This window comes from Nuphar pumila, chromosome 10, assembly GCF_984573655.1.
Source record: "Nuphar pumila chromosome 10, dmNupPumi1.hap1.1, whole genome shotgun sequence".
NCBI lineage: Eukaryota > Viridiplantae > Streptophyta > Magnoliopsida > Nymphaeales > Nymphaeaceae > Nuphar > Nuphar pumila.
The window spans coordinates 1,200,398-1,225,136 of record NC_143258.1 but is presented as its reverse complement, the minus strand read 5'-3'; the positions used below and the strand labels follow the sequence as shown (position 1 = coordinate 1,225,136).

Here is a 24,739-nt window from a genome sequence, read left to right as displayed (position 1 = left end):
AGTGATATGAATTATCTGAAATGCGCATTTAAAAATGCGCTTGATCAGCTTCTACTAGGCCAGCTGCGCATAGAGTGGTGTGCAGGGCTAATAAAAATGTGTTTGTACGCGGCTTTTGGCTTGAACAACTTGGCGTGCGAACATTTTATGCCCGTGACAAAGTGATAGAAAGGATTACCCCATAAAAGACCAAGACGATGTTGGTCAGCTGCTGCCACCACCGTGGGGATCGTAGTGGGAAAACACAAGTTTCTGTTCCTCCTCTCTCCCTCTCTATTCTCTCGTTTTCACGAAGCACACAACCCACTTTTCCCGTGTCTTTCCCTCAGCTTCATCTTCTTCTCCCATTTTTTACCGATTTCTCTTCAGCTGAGATCGAACCACCACCGATGTGAGGTCATTGCTTGTGTTTCTCTGTGTTTTTGTTATTGGGTTCTTCCACTACAACGAGAATATCAGACAGATCTAGGAAGAGAAGGTGGATTTTAGATATACTTTCATAATTGGATCCATGTCCTGGAGAAAAATTCATAATAAGCTTGTTAAAAACATGTAAAATGATAAGACAAATGGAGTCTTATGATCTAAAACAAAGTAATCTGACCTAAGTTGTCTGCACATCGTCACCAAACAATAGACATTTGGAACACAAGTTCCAAATATGGTCCAAATAAAAGTTGGACTGGTACAGTTGTTACGGAAGGAACAAAACCAATGTTCTGTCCTTTTTTTGTTAGTTTCGTCAAATCCTGGACAGGCCATCAAACAAGCCCTTCAATCAAGCAATGTTCTGTCCTTTTTTTGTTAGTTTCGTCAAATCCTGGACAGGCCATCAAACAAGCCCTTCAATCAAGCTGTGGACGGCACGAGCGGGACTCGTTCCCTTCTGTGATAATAATCGTTTTTTTCTCTTTTTATAAACCCTACTACCAACTTCTGTGTCCTCGTCGCCGTTTTCTTCCACCGGCTGCGTTTCCGAAGGGTTGGTCGTTCGGGAGGAGAAAGAGGAAGGAGGATGGCGAACGGGCAGACGGTCCTGCAATTCTTCCCGTCTTCGGCGAGCCTCTCAGCGAAGGTCCACCCCGTCGTCGTCTTCAACATCTGCGACTGCTACGTCCGCCGCTCGGACCAGGCCGAGCGGGTCATCGGCACCCTCCTCGGCTCGATCTCGTCGGATGGCACCGTCGACATCCGCAATTCCTACGCCGTCCCTCACAACGAGTCATCCGATCAGGTTCTCTATCGAAACCCCCTCTCTCTTTCTCCCGCTTTGATCTCGATCTTCGATTATTTGAGGCAATGGAGTTCTTATGGTTCGTTCCTTTTGAGATTCGTTGGATTCTTGATATGGTTTAAAGGAATTTAAGGTTTTGCGTGGAGTTTCGCCGTTTCCAGTAGAACTAGGGTTTTGGAGTGGCATTTGGCTGATCTAATTAGGGTTTTTTGCTTGGATAGATTAGTTCGTTCACTAAATTTTGATTCGGTCGTGCGATATTGATCCTATTTATTCACCGATTGATGTGTTAAATAACATACTCGACGTTCCATTGTTCCTATTGTATTGGCATCACAGTCACAAATATCGGTCTTGGTTATACCTAGGAAAGGCAATTTCTCACGATAGTATAGCTTTAGTTGATAAATCTCGAGAAAATCTTGGGAAAAACTCGGCACTTAAATAAAAATAAATAAATAAAAATAGCATAAATAAGTAAGAAAACAACATAATAAAGTACACATATAATAAAAGAAATAAGTAAAAAATATAAAAGAAAGAATCAAAACATAGTTAAGACATATAAAAGAAGTAAAAAAGTAAAAACTAACTGATAATAATGTGATGTTATCGTGATAATATAATGATATTATGGGGATAATATCCCGATATATATAAATTTCTGATATTTTCAAAATATCATGATATATTGCCTGTAATATTGTTTTATGAATTTATGGTGATATTATCGCTATATTTTCAAAATATTGCCTATATTTGTGACTATGATTGGCATTAGTGAAAACGTCCCCTATTTTCTTCCTTTGATTCCCCTCTTACATCTTGTTACATCTGCTATGTTTGGATTATGGAATGGAGAGTGTGGATGTGTTTATCATAAGATTTATTCTACGTTTCTACGGGAAATGGTAGAAAGATCATGTCTATTCCAGCTTGTTAGTTTGGATTCTGTTTTATCTGACATTACATATTCCATATTGCTTGGTAAAAATCATGAGTTTGGGAAGCAATATCGCCTTAGAAGTACTCTAGGTTTTCTTTTGGTATGTTTACCACGGGTTTAGGTGGAATTGTGGTCCTTTGCCCTGGTATATATATTGCAAAAACTTTAGCTTGTTGGCCCACATTAGTGGGTCAGTGGCCATGGCACCTCTCAAGTGGGGTTCATGCATTTGAGATAAGTAAGGCCCACTCATTTCAAATGCATGGGATACAATAATCATGGGTTATCGGCTATCCAAGTAACAACCGTTTTTAAAAAAACCATTTTTCCAAGACAGACCCATTTTGAGATGTGCATGGAGATAGGGGAGTCGGTTATGTTGGGCAGGCGACAACACTAGGAGATGAAACTTTATAAACCCAGGACTTCTACCAAATTTGATAATAGGTGGAAATACCAACTAAGCCCTCCTGAAACAAGTCGTCTACAACTCTCTCTCTCTCTGCAAACATGATCTGCTGCACCATCAGCACGCTGTGCCTTCAGTGGTATTAGAGCCACACCTTTCATAATCACACCACAGTCTCTACTCCGTTGGTATTGGAGAAGTTCGTTGGTTTGATCTGCTGTTCGTCTCTATTGTTGTGTGTTCACCTGAAGATTGGATAGCACAAATCAGTTACGCATTAGCCTCTTTGAGGCGTTTTGCTGAACACAGTAAGTGCAGATCCTATTCTACACGTCGTGTTCTTGCCCTAGCAAGGACTGTTAAGGCTCTTTGTTTATAGAGAGATGTTCTAAATTCTCTAAGTGGCCTTCTCATTACTTATTGTGTACATAGTTACATATCTTTATTTACTTCCTATTCTTTGTTGCACTGCTTGTTGTTGCTATGCTTTCTTCACCGTTTTTTTCTTTTTCACCGATCAAAAACTCCATTGTTGGTAGCCATTAGAAGAATATAGTCTAGAGGGTTCTGTTGGAACTCCTTTGAGAGCTTTCCTTTTAAAAGTCAATAGTGTTTTTTACTTTGGTTGCCTTTTAGGATGGTAGTAAGCGCTGTAGATTGTAATTGTTAATCTTTTAGTGAGGGAAAGTTTGTCACTATACTCTTGAAAGTGGATACAGAGTTCTAATTTGACCCCACTATTCTTTTGGAATAAGTATTTTTTCTTTACCGTTATGTTCTTGCATTTATTTTGATAGAGACAAAAAAATAAGGGCAAAATAATAACATTTTTGTATATCATTTGAATTACTTACCCTTCATTTTCGATTGTAAAGGATAAAACAACTTCAATGTTGGTTAGAATTACAAGCTTGCCCTCCCCTCTCTCATCTCTCGCCCTCTCCCTCTCCCTCTCTCTGTCTCCCTCTCTCTCTATTTCTCCCTCTCGTTGTCTCCCTCTCCCTCTCCCTCTCATACAACCTCTCTTTCTCTCATGTCTCTCTTTTCCTTGTTAATTAATTAATTATATATTGATTTAATAATTCATTGATTTGTTGCTTATTTGTGTTTTATATGAACAATATGCTATTGTATTATGTAGTTGTGTTTACTATGTATAACTATGTGTGGTGTATAGCATTATGTTGTCCTTTATACAAATATGTAGAGTGGTTCTTGCTAGTTATCGTGATTTTCTTGAACATTGTTTATTAAAATATCCAATTATTCATTAATAGTACATAAATGATGCATCTTTATTTTAGTTTTTTTATTTGTTCAATCTTTAATATTTTTTCGTGAAGCTTATGCCTTACACCTCGAGGCTTACGCCTTGCTTCATGAGTGGGTCTTATGCATCGCTACGCCTTAATGCTATTCACAACATTGATATGAATAAAACATATCAAGAGACAAATTGGATACCAATTCTATTAGATGCACATTTATCGAATATCCTACCAAAGGCTACAATTTTCATCATCTCAACATGGATTTAATTGAGAGAGGTTGATTTTTTGGAAGATCAAATTGCCAATGGTGATGCTCCCATGGATGTTGACAATGATATTTGTGATCTTATTGATGTTGATGATCCAATTGAACGGTTAGGTAATGAACCAACTATGAGTGATACTTTTGACTAACCAGGTCATGATACACCTTCAAATAGAAATCTTTCTCCATCTAAGGTAAGGGGTGTTCCTTAGGGAAAGATTTGGACTTTAGAATAAGAAGGAAGAAAGAAGGCCGAGTTGGACAATGCGCCATTCATAGTTCATGATTGTGGTGTCGTCGAGTGGAAATTTGAAAAAGTGCCACTGGGAAACTACTTTTCTTCTATTTAGTTAATGGGTCATCAATACGAGTTGGAGGATCTTACGGTTACGAAAAATAGGCACATGGAAGAGCAGGTGTAGGCGCATTGGAATTGGATACCAGGTCTATTAAATGCACATTTATCGAATATCCTACCAAAGGCTACAATTTTTATCATCCCAACATGGGTTTAATTGAGAGAGGTTGATTTTTTAGAAAATCAAATTGCCAATGGTGATGCTCCTATGGATGTTGACAATGATATTTATGATCTTATTGATGTTGATGATCCAATTGAACGGTTAAGTAACAAACCAACTAGGAGTGATACTTTTGACTAATCAGGTGATGATACACCTTCATATAGAAATCCTTCATCTTTACATCAGATGTTCAGTGGTCATAAATGACCTAGGGCTCCTTACTGCACTTGGATGATTGCTATGTGTATTTAGTTCAGGAGCTATGTTAAGCAATAGATCTGGATGAGATGTCTAATAATTTAACATATAGTAAAGTGATCGATTCATATGAATCATCAGACTGGCTAAAAGCCATGAATGAAGAAATTGAGTTCATTGAGAAAAACCATGTTTGAAAATTATCAGGTCTACCTGAGGTAAGATAGCCTATTGGGTGTAAATGTATTTTAATTAAGAAAGAAATATAAATATGATGAAAGTGATAAATTCAAAGCTCGACTCAAGAAAGGTTTTCTGTAAAGGGAATGAGTGGATTATGGTGATACATATTCTCCAATTGTGAAGTTTGCATTCATAAGGACAATTTTAACTATTGTGACATATTATGATTTACATCTATATCAAATGGATGTCAAAACTGTATTTTTGATTGGTGATACGAAGGAGACTTTTTATGGTACAACCAAAAAGCTATGTTGTTAAGGCTCCATAAGATAAGGCATATATATTGAAAAAATCTCCGTACGGACTTGAGCAATCACCACGTTTATGGTATTTGAAATTTTATAAAGCCATATCTGATATTGGATATGTGGCTTATGCTCTTGACCATTGTGTATATGTCTAGAAAAGTAGGAGCAAATATGTTATTTTATCTCTTTATATTGATGATATACTCCTGATTGAAAATGACAATGATATGATTGTTTAGTTAAAAAAATGATATGATTGTCAAAACTAAGATGTGGTTAAGTTCATAGTTTGAAACAAAAAACATGAGTGACATCCTATGTTCTTGGAATAAAGATTACATGGGACAAAGTTCTAGACTTTTATATCTAAGTCAGGAGAGATATATTGATCATATGCTTAGAAAGTTTAGAATATATGATCGTAAATCAATTATAACTCCCATGGTTGAGCAAGAATGATTGTCCTGGTGAAGAAGGACAGGAGAAATTGAATGTCCCTTATGCTTAAGCTATTGGAAGCTTGATGTATATTATGTTATGTACTAGACCGGATATTAGCTTTGTTATGGGTTTTGTGAGCCGATATCAAAGTAATTCTGATTTTTCTCATTGGCAAGCAAATAAGAGAATATTTAGATATTTGAATGGAACTAAAAATTTAAAGTTATGCTTTTAGGCAGACAATTTAAAACTATTTAGATATTTTGATGTTGATTTTGTTAGTAGCAGGGATGACAACAAATCTACTTGATGCTATATTTTCTTCTCTGGAGGTGTTGTTGTTTCTTGGTCGTGTGAGAAACAAGATTGTGTTGCTCAACATACACATGTAAAATATGTAGCATGCGGTATGATTGTTACATTTGCCGTCTGGATAAGCCGCTTCATTAAAGACTTGAAGCTGGCAGTAGCCGACGGGCCAATACAAATATACTATGTTTATAAATATGTTATTAGCCTGATAAAAAGTGTAAAGTACCATTACATTCATGATATGATTGAAAAGAATGAGATCACAATTGATTATCTACCAACTTCTAATATGATTGTTGACCCCTTGACAAAAGACATTTGATGAATTATTTAATAAACATGTTTCATGCATGGGATAAAGTTATGTCTAGTAATCTAGTTATGATGGATAAGCCAAATTAAAGTGCAACATCTCATTACTAGATTTGAATGCAATTGAAAACCCCAAAATAGTGAAAGGAAAAACACTGCATTACTTTTCGGCTCTCATGGCCAAGTGGGAGATGCTGTCCCACATTAGTGGGTTAGTGGCCATGGCACCTCTCAAGTGGGTCCCATGCATTTGAGATAAGTAGGGCCCACTCATTTTAAATGCATGGAATACAATAACCATGGGTTGTCATCTATGCAAGTAACAACCATTTTTGAAAAACTGTTTTTCCAGGATAGACCCATTTTGTGATATGCGTGGAGATAAGAGGAGTCGGTTACGCTGGGCAGCGGACAACACCAGGAGGTGAAACTTTATAAGCCCAAGATTTCTACCAAATCCGATAATTGGTGGAAACACCAACTAAGCCCTCCTGATGCAAGCCCCCCCCCCCCCCCCCCCCCCCCCCTCTCTCTCTGTTTGCAAACACAATCTGTTGCACCATCGGCACACTGCGCCTTCGTAGCTAATCAATGGAACACCTTAGAATTACCAAATGTACTTATTACAACGATGCAATGGTGTACTCTACCTCATGCACCTTCCCCGACTGACCCTCCTTAGTTTGGCTAGAGGGTCCAAAAATGTAGTTGCAAATTGCAAGGCTTATAATGAATGTTTTTTGGTGGGACTGTATAACTCGTGTCATCCTTCAATTGAGAGCACTGTATATCTAACAACAGTTGTTCACATGGTGTGGTAGGATGCATGCTCATTGCCTGAGTCTATGATGCATGTTACTCTAGTTGCTTATATCTGAAATAGTTTTTTGGCTCTTAATGACTCAATTCAGTGCAGCCCTTTTCTGACTTGTGTCTTCTTGTGCTTCATATTAAGTGTTGATTCTAAATTGCTCTGGATCACCATTACAGTGTGTTATTTAATGACTTATCTTGTTATTTCAGGTTGATCAGAATGTGTTATTTATTGACTTATCATTATTTCAGGTTGCGTTGGATATTGATTACCATCATAATATGTATTTATCGCACCAGAAAGTGAACCCAAAGGAAGTCATTGTTGGCTGGTAATTTCCATTGCTCTAGGTCACCTCTAGTTGTTTGATTTTTGCTTTTATCTGTTTCTTTAATCAAGTAGAGCATTTTTTTTCTCCTCTCTTTTCCTTGTAGTCTTTCAATGCTGTCGAGTATGTTTATTGTGGTTCACCATGTTTACCTCTTCACGATTATGGGATGTTTGTTGGTTTTGGCACTCTACATATTACTCTATCCAATTTTATGGGAATGTTTGCCAAGTGCATCTGTTTACATGTGAAAAGCTGCTGATAGGGATGTGGAACTCCAAAATTATAACTTTGTCATGAAAAATATTATTGTTAGCTTGGGTGAGGTTAAATAAAAGACTTTTTACTAGATTGTTCATTTATGTGGGGTGATCATCATATGTGAGCAATACAATTTAAATTTCTTGAATCTTTGGTGTGATAATACATTCAAGGTTTTGGACGAAGAAAAGAAACTAGACTGAAGAATTGCTAGTTCCCACTATATCACCATCTCCCAAGTTCAGAACCTTTGGTGTTCTTTCTGCTTAGAGAACAAGTTGTTGATACCACTTTCATATCCCTACCTTCCATTACAAATTATTTGGTTTTTTGTTTGCCTTAATTGTGCCACTTTCATATCCCTTCTCACCATTGGGGGCTCTCAACAGCATGAATTGCCACTGCTTCCTCTCCCTCAATGATTATTATGGAATGCATGTGTTTCAAACTTTACAAGTAGAACACTGTAGTTCCTGTTTTTCACATGTGATTGCTGAAGCTCTGCCATCCTTGAGTTACTTTCATTATTTATTTGGACCTATTGAGATTGAACTCCTTTGGATGCTGCACCACATTGCACACTTTGTTTCAATTGAAAAAGGCTCTATAGTCATACACCATGTCAAAAACCAAAAGGATATGATTAAGGATTGTCTCTTGCCTTCTCTTTATGATTAAGGATTGTCTCTTGCCTTCTCTTTCTTATTCTAATGTTATAATTTTTACTTTAGTTTGGTACATTCTCAAATATTTGCAGATGCGTTCCCCCTTGTGTTCTTCTGTATACTCTTTACTAACATGTTGTGATACTAGTCTTTGAGAGATTACAAGCTAAAAATTGTTCAGTTTTTAAAAGTGTGCTGTTAGGAAGTGCCTATACCTGAAGGTGTGGTTTACTATAAGTCATGGATGAGATATACAGCTCATTGTGGTTAAACCAGAGTTACCGGAAGCGCCTAGCTAAAAGGGGAAGCGCGCTTCCCCGAAGCGCGCTTCGGAAGCGCGAAACGTCGCGCTTCCGAAGCGTGGGGGGAAGCGTCCCCCTTTTTTGGGAAGCGCGTTTCCCTTTAATGGGGGACGCGTTTCCCTTTAATGGGGGACGCGCTTCCCTTTAATGGGAAGCGCGCTTCCCATCACGCTTCCCCCACGCTTCCCCCTCGCTTCCCCCACGCTTCCCCCTCGCTTCCCCTGTTTTTTTCAATTTTTTTGTATTTTTTATTTTTTATTTTTATTTTTTTCGCTTCCCCCTCGCTTCCGAGACGCTTCCTAGGTCGCTTCCGAGACGCTTCCTAGGTCGCTTCCGAGACACTTCCCGAATCGCTCCTAAGTGGTCCCACGCTTCCCCGCTTCCTAAAATTTTGAAAGTGCCTCGCTTCCCGCTCCCGCTTCCCGTATCGCTTCCCGCTCCCGCTTCCTCAACTGGCAACCATGGGTTAAACTGATGGGTCCTTATCACACTTTTTGTGCAATCTAAGAGATGGAATCCATCATACAGTGGTTGGGGTGTAGAGAGCTCAATGCTGTTGAACAAATAGATCCCAATCACAATTAATCTGCCATGGTTTAACTATTAGAGCATGATTGTCGTTGGCTGCTTGATTAATTGGTTATGGTTATTGCACTAATGCTTTGGATTTTCATGAAATAAAAAGGTATTGACTGCCATAAGCTCTCCTATTGAAGTGGATATGTTTGGAATGATCTGATGTCATCTGGATTAAATAATTATATTACACTGGATGCTTATCTTTCCTTTGTAACTAGAAAAACAGCTAAAGCATCTTGAAGCAAAAAACCTTAACCAGCCAGTTATGACTTATGATATAGTATTGTAACTAAATCTAAATGTCTGCAATTGGAAGGGAAGACAACTACTATATTTATGGAATTCCTCAGTGATGGCCCCTTTGTGGAGGATTGTGGGGCCACTGAAATTCCTCTTGCATATATTTCAATTGTCTGAGCTGTGAGGAAGTTTAAATAATAAATATTCAAAAATATATGGAGCTGTTTAACACAAACACTATATGTTATTGTGAACAGTTGTGACAAAAGATGCTCACAGTTCTTTTGCCCATTCATTTTTTGTTTGGCCTGTATTTTGTTTGGACATGCATCACTCGACTCAACTTTGTCACAAATCCGATTGAATTGATTATAATTCTTTCTAGATTGAAGCAAATGAAACAAAAAAAATCATTAGTAAAATTCTAATAAACAGTCAGACAGGCGGGTGCGATGTCACACACACACAGTCACATTTATCGTTCAAGGTAATTTCTCGGCAATAATTTTTCTTTGGAGATATTTTCAAAAGGTGATTTTTCTCGGGAAAATCTTGGAAGCTTTAGAAATTGAAAAATTATAAATAATAATAAGAAAGATAGGAAAATAATAGGTTTTCTATTAGTTTTTCTTGCAAAAAATATAAAGAAACAAGTTTTAAAAGTTTTTAGGATACAAAAGAAACCAAAAATAGAAAAACTGAGCTTAAAATATATAAAATGATTTTTTTAAAAATATCACACAAAATAGTGTGATAATATTGCAATATTTTCATTTTGATTTTTTTTGAAAATATCGGGATATTTTGCTGATATTATCGGCCTAGATGAAAATGCCAATAATATCAGCAATATCGGTGACTATGGTCACAAGTATTTATAAAAAAATAATTTCTTGTGATATTTTTTGTGAGTGATTTTATCACAAAGATTGTTTTAGAAAATCAATTTGAAGGTGATTTTCTTTGAAAATATCATGTTGTTATTAGTGAGACTGAACTGAGAAACATCTATTTAAATTATGATTTTCTTTGAAAATATCATGTTGTTATTAGTGAGACTGAACTGAGAAACATCTATTTAAATTATTTCAAAATTTCTGGTTTCTTGCTAAATCACTTGTATAAGCAAGCCAACATGTCAGAAATCTTCAAACAAATTTCCGTGCATAAAATATCTTCATGGCAGGGTTTGCAACTATGAGGAACAATAAACCAAGTTGCTTGTTCAAAAGGTGTTGGGCCTAACTAGCATGATACATTGAAGGTCCACTTTGGGTGTTATTACTCATGCAACCAATCTACATGCGAACCTAGAAATTATATTCAAAAACCTCGAGAAGGTATGGTGTTTCTAGTGGCACATGCTCTCAAGCCTTTCCTGGGAACCAACATCGTAAAGGGGAGAATGAATAATATTGGGTTCTATATTTTTTAATCTACTGTAAATGTTCGTTCATTTTCATCTCAACCTTTCTAAGCATGCTTAGATGGATCCCATCACACTTTGTTATGTGTTGTCCACATGGTGGATGGGAATTTATAGACTGCAATCCCTTTTTCCCAAAGTTTGAACGGGCACAGACTTTTACTAGAGTTTCTTAAAACTGTAGCCAATTTTCTCTATTTCTTTTTTCTTTTGTATTTGTAAACTATGTATTCTTTTATTTTTTCTATTTGTAAAATATATTGAAAGGGCTACATATCCATGCAAATGCTACGAACATATGCTTTATTCCTGTTAATTGTTTTTGCGTTCTTTTTTTGTGATTCTTTCCACAATGTGTAAAAGTGTAGTCCTTGTGTCACAGGTACTCAACAGGGTTTGGAGTTTCTGGGGGAAGTGCTCTAATCCATGAGTTTTATTCAAGGGAAGTAGCAAATCCTGTTCATTTGACTGTTGACACAGGATTTAAGAATGGTGAAGTTTCCATCAAAGCTTTTGTTTCAACTAATCTTGCTCTTGGAGAGCGTCAACTTGCCGCACAGTTTCATGAAATTCCTTTGGATTTGCGGATGGTTGAAGCAGAACGAGTCGGATGTATGTATTCTCTACTGTGATTTTTCTGGCTTGATGTTGGCTTTATTGCATTGTGAGTCACAGTTGCATTGTAGTTCTGTGTCATGTCACAGTTGCATTGCTTTGGATTTGCTAAAAATCGTCTGACCACACTTTTTTTTTCTGGCTGTTGTTGGCCTTCCATTATTCCATATGCTACTTGAAGACTCATGTAGCCATCCTTTCATTAGCAATCAGGAACACTTGGTTATATGCGTTAAGAGATTTACACGAGACCAGTTGCTTAACAGCTCAAACTGTCAATAATGATTATTAATAGAAGATATTGAATGATAGTCCCCATCACTTCAAGTACTTCATTTTTAGATTGTCCTTCATTGTGAGGGTTGATTGTCAAATGATGTTCAGAATTTGGTTTTTCTTGTCATGTTTCAGAATTGCTTTTGAAGGTTACCCTTGTCCAAATTGTATCTGTGACTGAATGATTTAAGGTTGCTGGATTGTTTTATTCAAAACCAACAATGCAATCCTTTTAAGGTTCTTGGATTGTTTTATCCGAGACCAACAATGAGAGATGCAATTCTTTGTGGACTTTCTGATGAGTTGAGACTTTTATATGTGGCAGTTGACATCCTAAAGAAGAGCATTGTGGACAAGCTTCCCAATGATTTAGAAGGAATCGAGGCCTCAATGGAACAGCTCCTGATTCTGATTGAGGACATCTACAAATATGTTGATGATGTTGTGGTAAGACGTGTTTGAAGCATTGAATACCTAACTGGTGACTTGTACTCAACTCTTTGGTGAACGAGTTTAAACCAACCCCTGACTGTTGTTTTTCTGCCCTTCTCCAGGAAGGGCGAGTAGCACCTGACAATAACATCGGTCGATATATTGCTGACTCAGTTGCCCATATTCCGAAGATGTCCCCTGCTGCCTTTGATAAACTTTTCAATGACAGTTTACAGGTATCAAATTGTTTTGCATGGCTTTGTGCTTCTCATCTACTGTCCTTGTTATTAACAATGGGTCTTCTATTTGTGCTTTTATCTTGCCCGTCAGGATTGTCTGCTTTTGGTTTATTTGTCAAGCCTCACAAGGACACAGCTTAACTTAGCGGAAAAATTGAACACTGCTGCTCAGATCTTGTAATAGATGGAAGATATTGTTTGATAGTCCAAGCAGGTAATATTGATCCCCTTTTGCTAATAGAATCTAATTCTGGTTGTAGCCAAGTATTCAGCAATTTATGTATTGACCATACAGAGGCGTTTTATGAAATCGCTATCATCGAAGTAGTGGTATCTCTGTTTGAAGAAAAGGGTCAGTGCCTGGAAGCTTGACAAAAAGGGAACGGCAGTTTGTAGATCAGCAGCTAAGTCTATTGGGAAGGACACCCTCGTCTACATTTTTTTTTTTGGTGTTTTTGTGTTTTCCCTTATGAATCAGGAGCAGGTCTCCCTGATTATCTAATCTAGAGTTGGAATCAATTTTGAGTTAAATTTTTTGGTCATTGTTGGTCCTTTTTACGTATTTCCTTGATAATTTGAAATGCTTGTGAAATCTAAGCCTTGGATTTACTTTTGTGAATTTTTATGTTTTTGTTTATTCATCGTCTATTGTTTCTCCTTTTTCATCATTCCTGGGTGTTATGTTATCAAGTTAAAATTTCCAAATCCATTTACAAGTTTCCGACACTCGATGTTTGGAGAGAGAGAGAGAGAGAGAGAGAGAGAGAGAGAGAGAGAGAGAGAGAGAGAGAGAGAGAGGTACTATCTTGTGCAACAGCAGTAGTTTGTAAACATGCTTAGCCTCGTATAGACCAACAAGCTTCTCATGCAACTTCCAAGGTGGTCTCTTCATGAGCTGGGTTAGGTTGTCCTTGCTTTTGGCGGGTGGCCCAAACCATGATCTGAGGTATAGAGGAAAATTGGCAGCTGTTAGTGTATTCTAATCTGCTTGTTTATGGGGCAACTGGATTCAGCAGTTTTTGAGACCCACCATATTTAGCTTGCGCAAAGTTTGCCCTTACCTCATTCTAGGATTGGATTTGGGCTGCTACACGGGATCTGGTCCTAGTAGGTCTGTCAAGGGGTCAGATACCTGACCCATCAGGTATACCCGAACCCGCCCAAATAACAAACTGTCTTTTCAGGTTCAGGTTTTATGGGGTCAATAAAATGAAATCCCATACCTGGATTTGTATATTTTCAAAAGTTTACTTTTACTTAAAATATAAAATAACCATAGTGTCCTTGCAAAATAGTGTGTTTCCATAAATGCCTACCAATGTGATGAAATTTTTTGCATATCTAAAATCTATGATTCTCGTCTTTTTAAAGATATTTTTGCTGGGAACTTGTTGAGGTTGGCTTGATATATAGGCATGTTATAAGAAGTTTACAACCTTAAAATAAAAAAAATTTCACATGATCATTTTCACAGATTTCATGAATTTTGCATAAACAAATTTGTGAAACTGGTTGACTTTCATCTCAAGAAAAGAGATTTGCATATCAAACACATACATCTCCAAACCTTCTCTAATTGAAAGGTTTTAGCTTGGCAAGTTTGTTTTATGCAATTATGGCAGTTCGTTGTGAACTTTTAATTGAAAGCTTAAGAAGCTCTCTGCAAATGTAGTATGACCTTTGCGAATATACTCTGAGTAAACATTTTTCAAGGAGGTCTTCAAATGTGAGATGACATTCACAGTCACTTGTTGCGAATGTCTTTGATGTTTAAACTCTAATTCGAGATTTGCAAATACAATATGATTTTTGCAAATATAATACGACCTTCGCAAAAAAGACCCGCAAACCTCCTTTAATTAAATACTCTTCACGTGCGTTCGCAATTGTGTGCTGATACTTGTGAATGTTTATATCTTTGCATGCTTACTAATTCTTATATAAAGTCATTGTATTTTTTTTTGTTTTTTTGTTTCTCGTTATAACTCTAATCCTTTTCTCTTTAGAACCTTAATTCTTTTCTCTCTCTTTTGTGGTGATTTTTGTGAAATAAACTTGCAGCATTTTGATAAGGTTGTGACATCCTTTTGGTTAACTTCTTCGTTTTTTGGTTTCATAAAAAAATGTGTTATATATATATATAATTTTTTTGCATTTAAGTTTTTTTTGCAGATATATATATATTTAATATGACCTTGTAGTATTTGTATTTGGTTGGTGTCATAGATGATTTATGTATGTTTGCTTGCGTTTTATTTAATATTTAAGATCAGATTTTTTTAAGGTTTAGTATGTTTAAGATTATGTGTGTGTATATATATATATATATATTAGTGTTGTAAATGATTTATGTTTATTTTTTTAATATTTTGTGGTTTTGTCTTGGGTGTAATAGGGTTAGGGTTGAAATTACATAAACATTCAATTAGTGTGATATGGTTGGGGTTGATTGTGCGCAAACATTCAATAGAGGTTAGGGTGTTTTAGGTAGTTGGTTTTTAGAATGCTTATTGTAAGTAGTTTTGTTAATTGAATGTATGATTGATATATGAATGACATGCTATTTTCATTTAAGTGAATGATATGTTGTGTGGCTGATGTAGGTAGTTAATGATGGCTTCTGAAAATGTTAAAGTATATTATCATAACACTAATTACCTTAATTAGAGATCTATATTATCTAAAAAGACAATACCTTTAACATATTTATGGCTTTGATGTCTTGTAAAACCTGTTACATAGAAGAGTTATTGAGCCAATGGTATAGTTATTCTTCAAAAATAGATTGCCAACAAATATGGATAAATGTTTTGGACGATGATGATATAAAATCAATGCTATTTAGTGGTGGTATTTACTTTATGCTCATAAAGTTAAACAATGAGAAGTTGCTTTTGAAGTTAAGCAAGAAGCAGTTGAGTACAAGAAATAGTTGATAATCTATTCTTTTTAAATGTGTCTAGATTTCTAGAAGAAGTTTGCAAAAGGGTTGGGTTTGGGTTGATTCAGTGCTAACTCTATTTTTTAATAAGTGGGTCCAATTTTGAATATGAATCTTACTCCAAACACATGATAGAATCATGAATATAGATGTGATACCACCCCCTTCTAACATTGGATCTAAAAATAAGGGATGAAGTATATTGGCCATTTCAAAAATATATAAAATGGGTTGAATTAGACTCTATTTTGAATAAGTTTATTTAATCAATTCTGACTCGAGTTTGACTAAAATCTAAAGGGGCCTCATTTTTAATGGGTATACGTGAATCAGTTAAAATCCAACTGAGAGAGAGGGAAGAAAAAAGAAGCTTCATTTTTTTCAATGAGATCAACTCTTGTTGTTTTTTTCTTAGGAAGAGAACAGTCTTATGGAAGTCTTTCACTTGGCGGGAATTGAGAAATGGTAGTAAAAAAGACACTAAAAAAGAAAAAGTAATATTTTATTATCCAACAGTCCGTAATCACATAGGGCAGTGTTTGGGTCAAGGTGGACACTTTCAACTTTGCCCTAAAACTCTTGTTGGAAATTTCAGTGTCAGGGTGGGCACGTGCCTACCCTGGCTGCTACTTGCTCTGCCCCAAGTCAGCAGAGTCCTGTGTCAAGCTGAAAGCCCTTGATCGAATCCCGCTGGATGCCATTGCTTTATCAATGTTGGGGCCATGTAAGGCTGGGTGGTCGTATCAGTAACCCAGAATTTTACTTCACGGAGAGGTGGACCCATCAAGTGACTCGGTTCTGGGTGAGGGTTTTCCTACGTCTTCCAATAAAAAGAAAGAAAAAGACAACGCTCACTGCTGTATTGGGGCATGCTAAAGGCATGGGCTAGACATTGATTTTGGATCAGGTTTAATGCAAGACCCGATCCAGTTACTCCATCAAACGACCATCAATCAGAAAAACGATAAATGCGATGCGCCCCACTCGTTTAAACGAGGACCACAGCCAAAGGATGAGGTGTATCTCATCCCTGACCACATTTTTCTTAAACCACTTTTTTGCAAATCCATAAAAAATTACACATTGTTTCTCATTCTTATATTTTCCATTTCTCTGAATATTTTCGTGCACAAAATTGCTAAAATTCACAGAGAAAAAGATCAATTTGGACTGTAATATATTTATGCAGAAAAAAAGGGATACATTTAAACCAACTAAAATGTTCATATTTAAAAGGCAAGAAATCCAAGAATATTTCTGTCATTAAAATAGGATTTTCTTCATCTCAATAAATCTTGAAATTCTTTTTTCTTGGCAGCCCCTATCTTGACTATCAAAATTATGGTAAAAGAGAAAAAAAAACTACACAAGATAAGAAACTCGTGGCTTACTCGTGGTGCAACAATGGCTAGCACAAGAACAACCCCACGAAGATTTTAAACCGTTAGATGAAGTAAAGATCTCCATCAACGATATTGATCCTACGGTCCTGATCATCCTTGAGAAACGTGAGATACATACAAAGAGATTTGCTGGGCTAGAGGTACCCCATTGCTCACCTCTGCTTTTGCTTCTGCATTCTCCTCCTGCTGCTACTGCTTCTCTTACGCCAAAGTAAGAAGATGGCTTCTTTCGGCTTCGGTTTTGGCATGGCTGCCACTGGCCGCATCTTCGCGACTAAAGCGACATCAAAGAGCAGCGGCAGTGTTGAGGAGAAAGGCCTGCTGGACTGGATAATTGGTGGTTTGCAGAAGGAGGAACAGTTCTACGAGACGGATCCCATCCTGAAGAAGGTGGAGGAGAAAAATGGCACCACGGGGAACAGGAGCACCGTGTCGGTGCCGGCGAGCAAGAAGAAGCCCGGTGGGTTTGGTGGCCTTTTCGCCAAGAATTGAGGAGGAGCCATCGCAACAATGGCTGCTCTTGCATCTCCTTCGTTGTGTTTCTGAATTGGTCTGTTATATGACGCATGCTTGGCCATTCTATCGTATGAGCATGCTTCTCTGCTTATGGATTTGCTTATTGTTTTCTCAATAGAATTCTGTTACCTCACGTAGCTTATTTGATTTGAGCTGTTGCTTGCCTGTACTGTGTTAGATTTTGGTGAATGTCAATACATGATGCAGAATTTTCTATTGTCTGAAGGGAGACATCAAGGTTATTGGGGAAATTTAAACGAGCTAGCAGTGTTTTGGATCCCATTGTAGATCACATCTGTAAGGTTAGATCTATAAAAAAAACAAATAAAAAAATATAAAAAATGGTATTTTCTACTTAGATTTATGTACAAACCTCTGTGACAAATATGGCAAGATTTATAAAAAAATCTCGCCAATATATCGGAAGAAATTGCTTGATAGTTTAAAACAGCAATTTCTCCCGATATTTTCAAACCCTGACAAATATCGCCATGTTTATATTTTTAAAAGATATTTATCGTGAAAACCCTCAAAATTTTTATTTTTAAATGTGTTTTATTTATATTTTCTTATAAAAAATATTTTTTAATTTTAATTTATTTTTTATTCCCAAGACTTTGCCAAAAAAAGTGCGAGCATTTATGAAAATTTTCAAAATCTCTCAAGTTTTTTTTTTCTGCCTAGATTTTGCCATTCTTTTTCGTCATGGTACAAACTGTGTGTGTATATATATATATATAAAAGTTGATTGTATGTACAATCTGGTTGGAATCTCATAATTCTAAGTTGCTTTAACTCAACATAGTCAATTTAGTGGGAATCTAAACCTTGGATTATGTTTTTTTAATGAAATAACAATTTTTCTTGAGAGTCAGAAAAAATCAGTGCATTTACAATCATTGTTTTTTGCATCAACAAGTCAGATTCTGGTGATTCAAAAGCAGGTTCCTTATACTGTAAAATGATGTATCACACATCCATGGGGTCATTTCTAAAAAAAAAAAAAGAAAACAAAAAACATATGTACCCATAGATGCGTTTATCATTACTTATTCACTAAAAGTCATGCTTTGGATTAAATTAATTTAATAAAATATTTTTACCCTTAGATTGTCAAGTCTTTTGAGCTAAACACATATCTAAACATTAAAAATGTTTAAACTAATATCTATTTTCAACTAAAAAAGCATAAAGATCACATCTATTATTTTATGTTAAGTAAAAAATACACGCAAGTATGTTTTCTAAAGATATTTATGATGGTAGGGGAGATAAATGGTGAAGAATCTCTCTCTCTCTCTCTATATATATATATATATATATATATATATATATATATATATATATATATATATATATCAATGAGTCCAACTAGTTTCTTAAACAATCATGCTCGTTAAGAACTATGCTTACCTTGAAGAGGTGTAAATACACAAATTTTGACTGAGTTATTTTATGTCAAGAAACACGTACCAAAATTCAGTGTTTTCGACATGTTATAAGGTTTTGTTGAATTCAACTTTATTTTTGATTTTTTAAAAGACGTCCTTAAGGTTTTTGTCCAAAAGATAAATTAAATTAGAGGATTTATGATTTTTAACGAACTAAAAATTAGGTTAATTAAACATCAGAGTAAAAAGTTATAACCAAAATAAGTTGTGACTTGTTTAGTACAAAAACTTGTTTTTTAGGTAGGGCCCTATTTTGAGTGCATTTATTACTATAAAAATTATCGAATTTGTTTTAAAATAAATTAAATTGAGGATGTTAGCTTTCAAATGCAATAAAAATCATCTCAAACGGACATCTGGATAGAAAGTTATGACCGAAACAAGTTAGCATGTTGGGCTTGTTTTACCCGATCCTGCTAATGACCATGCCGTCGTTAGCCCTTTTAAGGTGTAGTTAGCTCTTTTGCCAAAAAATCTTTATAAAAGTGAACACCTCGATGTATTTTGTTTTTCAGCAATCGCTTCCATGGAAATTGCAACAATAAATTTATGGAAAACGACTAAAGGCCTCTAGGGAATGCATAAATGCCATTATTGCTGATATTTTTTCTGTTAACAGTATGACAATATATATATATATATATATATATATATATATATATATATATATATATATATATATATATATATGAGCGAGTGGTAGCCAGGGGCGTAGCTAGGATTCATGTGAGGGGGGGGGGGAGGCAAACAGGGGTGTAGGAAAAAAATTTATTTGTGCGATAGTCGGGGGTTCGGGGCAGCGTCCCCGAATTTTTTTTTTTGAGATAAAATAAAAAATGGCTACAATTATTAATAAAAATTTATTTCATATGGACAAATCAAACTATTTGCTGCAGTCAGGACTGGGCTACAAAAATGGATAAAAATCTATTTAATATGGAATCAAGGCTGCTTTTAAAAAAAAAAAAAATTAACTGTTTCGGGAGGTACAGCCCTGTCCTGCCCACCCCCCTAGCTACGCCCTTGCCTAATGGATAGCCTTTGGAGAATGATGCGTGCGTGCGTAAGGATGAGCACCAAAGTCGTACAGTTGAGACATTGTTGGCTTTTTATAGCTTATGGCTTTTGAAACGTTACTTGTGAGGATGTGTTATTTCATGAAGATGGGACAGTTTTAGTGAGAGAGAGAGAGAGAGATCTTGCATATGAATCATTGAAAAAAATGAAGTTGGTAGAACACGTTTAGAGCTTATAATTTCTCTTGCCATGGAGTTACTGAGCTGATTATGAAGACGCTGGATGAACCCACCTCAGAGTCCGTTCATACCTAGACCTTTGCCAAAGGTGCTAAGGGCCTGTTTGGAATCTGGGCGCTGGGATGGGCGTTTATGCATTTGGTGATCCCAAGGTTTTAGTCTTGGACAAACTAGCTACCTTGGTGGTCTTGTTTGGAATCTCGGCACTGAGATGGGCGTTTATGCATTTGGGATGGGAAGTGAGGCCCTTTGTCTTTGGTATTTACAATCATGGATTTGGCAGCTGCTACTTCTTCAAATACATAAACTCTATAAATGCCCATCCCAGCTACAGATTCCAAACAGGCCCTAAGTTTAAGCCAGCTCTAGCTGCAAGCCTACTACAAGTGGATCTGATTTGTAACGTAAATCTAGTCAACCAGGACCAAATCCAAGTAGCCCAAGACCACTAAAAACCTGTTTGGGATTGGGAGCTGGGTCTGAGCATGCATGGAGTTTATGCATTTGAGAAAGTGGTAGCTCCTTTAGGAGGTGGTAGCTGCTAAATTCATCATTTAGTGTAAATAAAAAAGAGAAAGGGCTTCACTTCTCATCCCAAATGCATAAACGCCCATCCTAACGCCGAGATTCCAAACGGGATCACAATAGGTGTTTTTACTAAGATTTTGCCTTGGGAACACCAAATGCATAAACGCCCATCCCAGTGCCGAGATTCCAAACACGCCCTAAGGCTCTGTTTATAGGTAACGGAAGGTGAGTGTGAAGATGGTATTCAATGGTGATTTAATTAGTACCAACCCCCACCCCTGTGTTTGGGATCCCTGTTTTGAAAGATGAGAATGGTGTTGAGAGTAGATAAGGGAACAAAAAATGAGTCATTTTCAATTACATTTTTGTCAAGATGTTGACAGTTCCAATCTCAATATCACCCATTTTCTTCTTCACTCCAGTCACTCCTCTCATCTCCTCCCCCCAACACCGGTTCCCAGTCAGAACTAAGCCAACAACGCGTTTCTTTCCAACCTTTGAGGCTGGTAGGCGAAGTGGTAGGCTCCATAGAAGAAGAGTTTGACTCATATTTGACTTGTGCGGTTCATGAAACATATATGACTCGTACCTCTCGTTCAAACCCTGAACCTTGTCCCCTGATATAAGTATTTTTTCTTGTGTAATCCAGATAAAAAGTGAAAAGGTATGTAACTTGACCAAGGTTAGCACTACCTCTCGGACTTAGTGGCTAGAACCCCAGCAGCTCAAACTAATGAGATCCTCTAAGACCACTTTGGTTGATGTGAACCGACCTAGGTCAACACAATATACAAAAGCAACCCAGGCGAATGAGAGCAGGTTGTATGTTACCCCCTGAACACGGGACCGCTTGTTCGGGTCCGAATGAGTGCCACGTGGCACTCATTGGCCTGTTTCTGTACGAAGGAAGATCTTGGGATCCGCAATATTCCTTCGTACATATAGAAACAGGCGAATGAGTACCACGTGGCACTCATTCGGACCCCGAACAAGCGGTCCCATGTTCAGGGGGTAACATACAACCTGCTCGCCAGATGAAGTGATCAGCTGGTCATATCGTATGTGACCAATCCATTGGTTAGACCGCACATTTTCTCGGTTCCCAAGTGAGGTGTGCGGTAGAGATTGAATATAACTGATGATTGGTTACATACAATATGACCTGATCTTCTCTCCGGTCCAACCCAAGAAGGGAGCCATGCTTGTCTAAGGAGACTCACAAGTCTACTAGTGAGATGGCGTAATGAGGACCACCAGTGGATAACATCACCCAGAATTGCTTCGACTTGACCTTGGGCTGATTGCAGCTGTTTCAATTTGTCTGCTTGGCCGATGATGAACCCTCGCCAAGAACCAGGCCACTTAGTGGACTCACCCCCCTAGGAGGCAAACCCTAGGTGGGTCCACCACCACCCTGCCTTACATGGTCCTACTTCAAGAGTAATGCCAGTGAGGTTTGATCTTTTCAATTTCAGGAAAAAAAGGTCTACGAGTGAGACCATTTAAAAATCGTTTCTAAACTTACAAGAAATGGGATAAAAAAATGCTATCATATCGTTTTTAATCCAATAAAAGAATCGAACCGACAAGGAGGGGGGAATATGAAAAAGCAGACAACAAAAGTAAAATGTTCTTTTTCGAATCATATTTTCACTTTTCTCTTGTTCAAGCAACACGAATAAAACTTTTTTATTACATTGGTTTCTGAGCACAGGTAAACATCTAATTCTTCTTTTTATTTTTGGAATTATCTTACCTTGTAAATAAATAGATAAATGCACATATATACAGTAGGTTGTAATGTCTAACTCGACCGCCGCTAAAGTGTAAAAAAAAACATAATTGGCCACATTGGCAGCGTCCGACCTCGTTACCCCCTTTTCTCTCTCTCTCTCTATATATATATATATATAAAGAGAGAGAAAGTGATTCATCGTAAAGGTAGGAGGGTGCAGACAATCTTAATTTTCAACTTTTTATTTTTAAGATTCTACCCTTATAGATGTGATCAATATGTTCTGTTTTAGTAAAAATAAGCTTTTGAATCATCATCATGTGAGCAGGTATTTATAAAGCTTTAAAAATCCATGGCTCAAAATTTTTATAAAATTTAAAGACTCATAAAATCATATTTTTTTATTAAATAAAACATGATTCAACAATTGGTCCCTAGAAAATGGAACAGCTGACTTTTTATAAAATTTAAAGATTCATAAAATCATAATTCGACAATTGGTCCCTAGCAAACGGAACATGCAGAACTCATTTGTAAAGTCAGATTTACCTAGCCTGAAATATCAAAATCCAGTGTTATCCACACTTTATGGACAGTTAAGCGGAACCGATTTTTCTCTCTCTCCCTCTCTCTCTCTCTATATATATATATATATTAGTTGCTCCTAAACAGTTTTGATCTCTTCAATGTCTTACACACTTAAAAAAAACATAAATGTAGGTATTTTTTGGATAATATAATCTTAACATTTTCACCATTGCTTATTTACTAAAATCATACAAATCGATTTAACTCTAAGTTTTTTTTTTTTTTAACATCAAGTTTTAAGGCGATAATGAGACGACGAACTTTTATTGCACTGAAAACACATCAGCACAAGAAATGTACCTCATCTAGTCCATATATAGCTTCTCTCTCTTTATATATATATATATATATATATATATATATATATATATATATATATATATATATATATATATATATATATATATATATATATATATTGAAATGGTACATTTGTTTGTACGTGAGTGTAGTTACCAAATCTAAATCTAATCATAGAGGCGTTCCACAGGCTATTAACTATTCTAATAACCCTCTCTGGAGTTGAGGGGTAATCTCACAGAGTTTTAGGCCGACATGGACAGAGGCGGTAGTACATCAGGCTGAGCCAGCACGGCTAGGTCTATTCGCCTGAGGCGGTTTCTTCGATTAAAATTAAAAAAAAAACTAATTTAATAACTCTCTCTCTCTCTCTCTCTCTCTCTCTATATATATATATATATATATATATATATATATATATATATATATATATATATATATATATATATATATATATATATATATATATATATATATATATATAGGTCTCTCACAAACGAAACACACCACGTCACTGTGGAACACAATAAATATGTCTAAGTAAATAAACAAAAAATGAAGATATGAATCTGTGGGAATCGTTAATCACATACTAAAATTTGTTGAACATTGGGTAGGCATTTGAACACTTTTTTGCCTCTGGCGCTCTCTCAAATGCCGTGTTGGTGCACAGCACCGGCAGACAAATAGACAGTCAACTAGGTTTTTCCGAGGCTGAATTCGATCTTGACAAAGAAGAGTTGATGAACTCTATGCAATCTTCAATGGCTTCCTTATGATGAGAATCACCTTGAGAGCTTGAGACCCTCGGCGTTGCAACGGGCAATTTCGCGGCCGGCTTCCTGAACATGGAAGAAATGGCCCTGGAGGCACCGGCGCCAACTCGCCGGAGGAATTTTAGCGGCGTAAAAATTGGATTCCTGGACAGTTGGAAAGAGCAGAAATTGTTGGTCATTCTTCTTGTGCTCCTCCTCATATTCTCCCTGTTTCCAATCTGATGCCGCTTCATGGTGGCCGGTTTCTCGGTAATGTCTGGACTAAAACTAACACGCTTGCTTGTTTTTCGCAACATTAGCAGAAAAAAAGAAACTCAGATTTCTTTTTTTTTTAACTCGAAGAAACGGCACCTGTCACGAACATCTGTCGCGCTGGTTCAATCTGTCATACCTACGGTTGTCGTTCAATCACAGGAAAATATAAACTCTTCAAGCACGTTTGGAAGTACCTGAAAAAGCACCACTTGCTTAGGTTTCTGTAAAAAAGAAGCTCAACCCAACCTCTTTCTCAAGCGCTTGCGAACTTGAGAAAGTACAGCCTCAGAAAGTGGACAGTCGAGAGAGTTGATGCCCACTTACCTAAGAAAGTGGGTCACAGACCTGATCCTGTGACTGGCTTTCTCAAGAACGGCACGCTCACACCTTTCTCAGGTAGATACTGA

The 24,739-nt window shown here is 36.7% G+C and overlaps 2 protein-coding genes across 2 annotated transcripts; one reads left to right on the top strand and one right to left on the bottom strand.

Moving 5' to 3' along the window:
* The first annotated feature begins 936 nt into the window (after positions 1 to 936).
* On the top strand, positions 937 to 13,197 carry LOC149823176 (eukaryotic translation initiation factor 3 subunit F-like). The gene is made up of 7 exons (XM_090019967.1): positions 937 to 1,234; positions 7,472 to 7,551; positions 11,404 to 11,633; positions 12,238 to 12,359; positions 12,467 to 12,580; positions 12,675 to 12,797; positions 12,879 to 13,197. The coding sequence occupies exons 1-6, from the start codon at positions 1,016 to 1,018 to the stop codon at positions 12,762 to 12,764; spliced, it is 855 nt and encodes a 284-aa protein (XP_089876093.1). The 5' UTR covers positions 937 to 1,015; the 3' UTR covers positions 12,765 to 12,797; positions 12,879 to 13,197.
* Positions 13,198 to 23,995: 10,798 nt separating this feature from the next.
* Positions 23,996 to 24,373, bottom strand: LOC149823175 (uncharacterized). The gene has a single exon (XM_090019898.1). It carries the CDS (start codon positions 24,371 to 24,373, stop codon positions 23,996 to 23,998), a length of 378 nt encoding a protein of 125 aa, XP_089876024.1.
* Between the last annotated feature and the right edge of the window lie 366 nt (positions 24,374 to 24,739).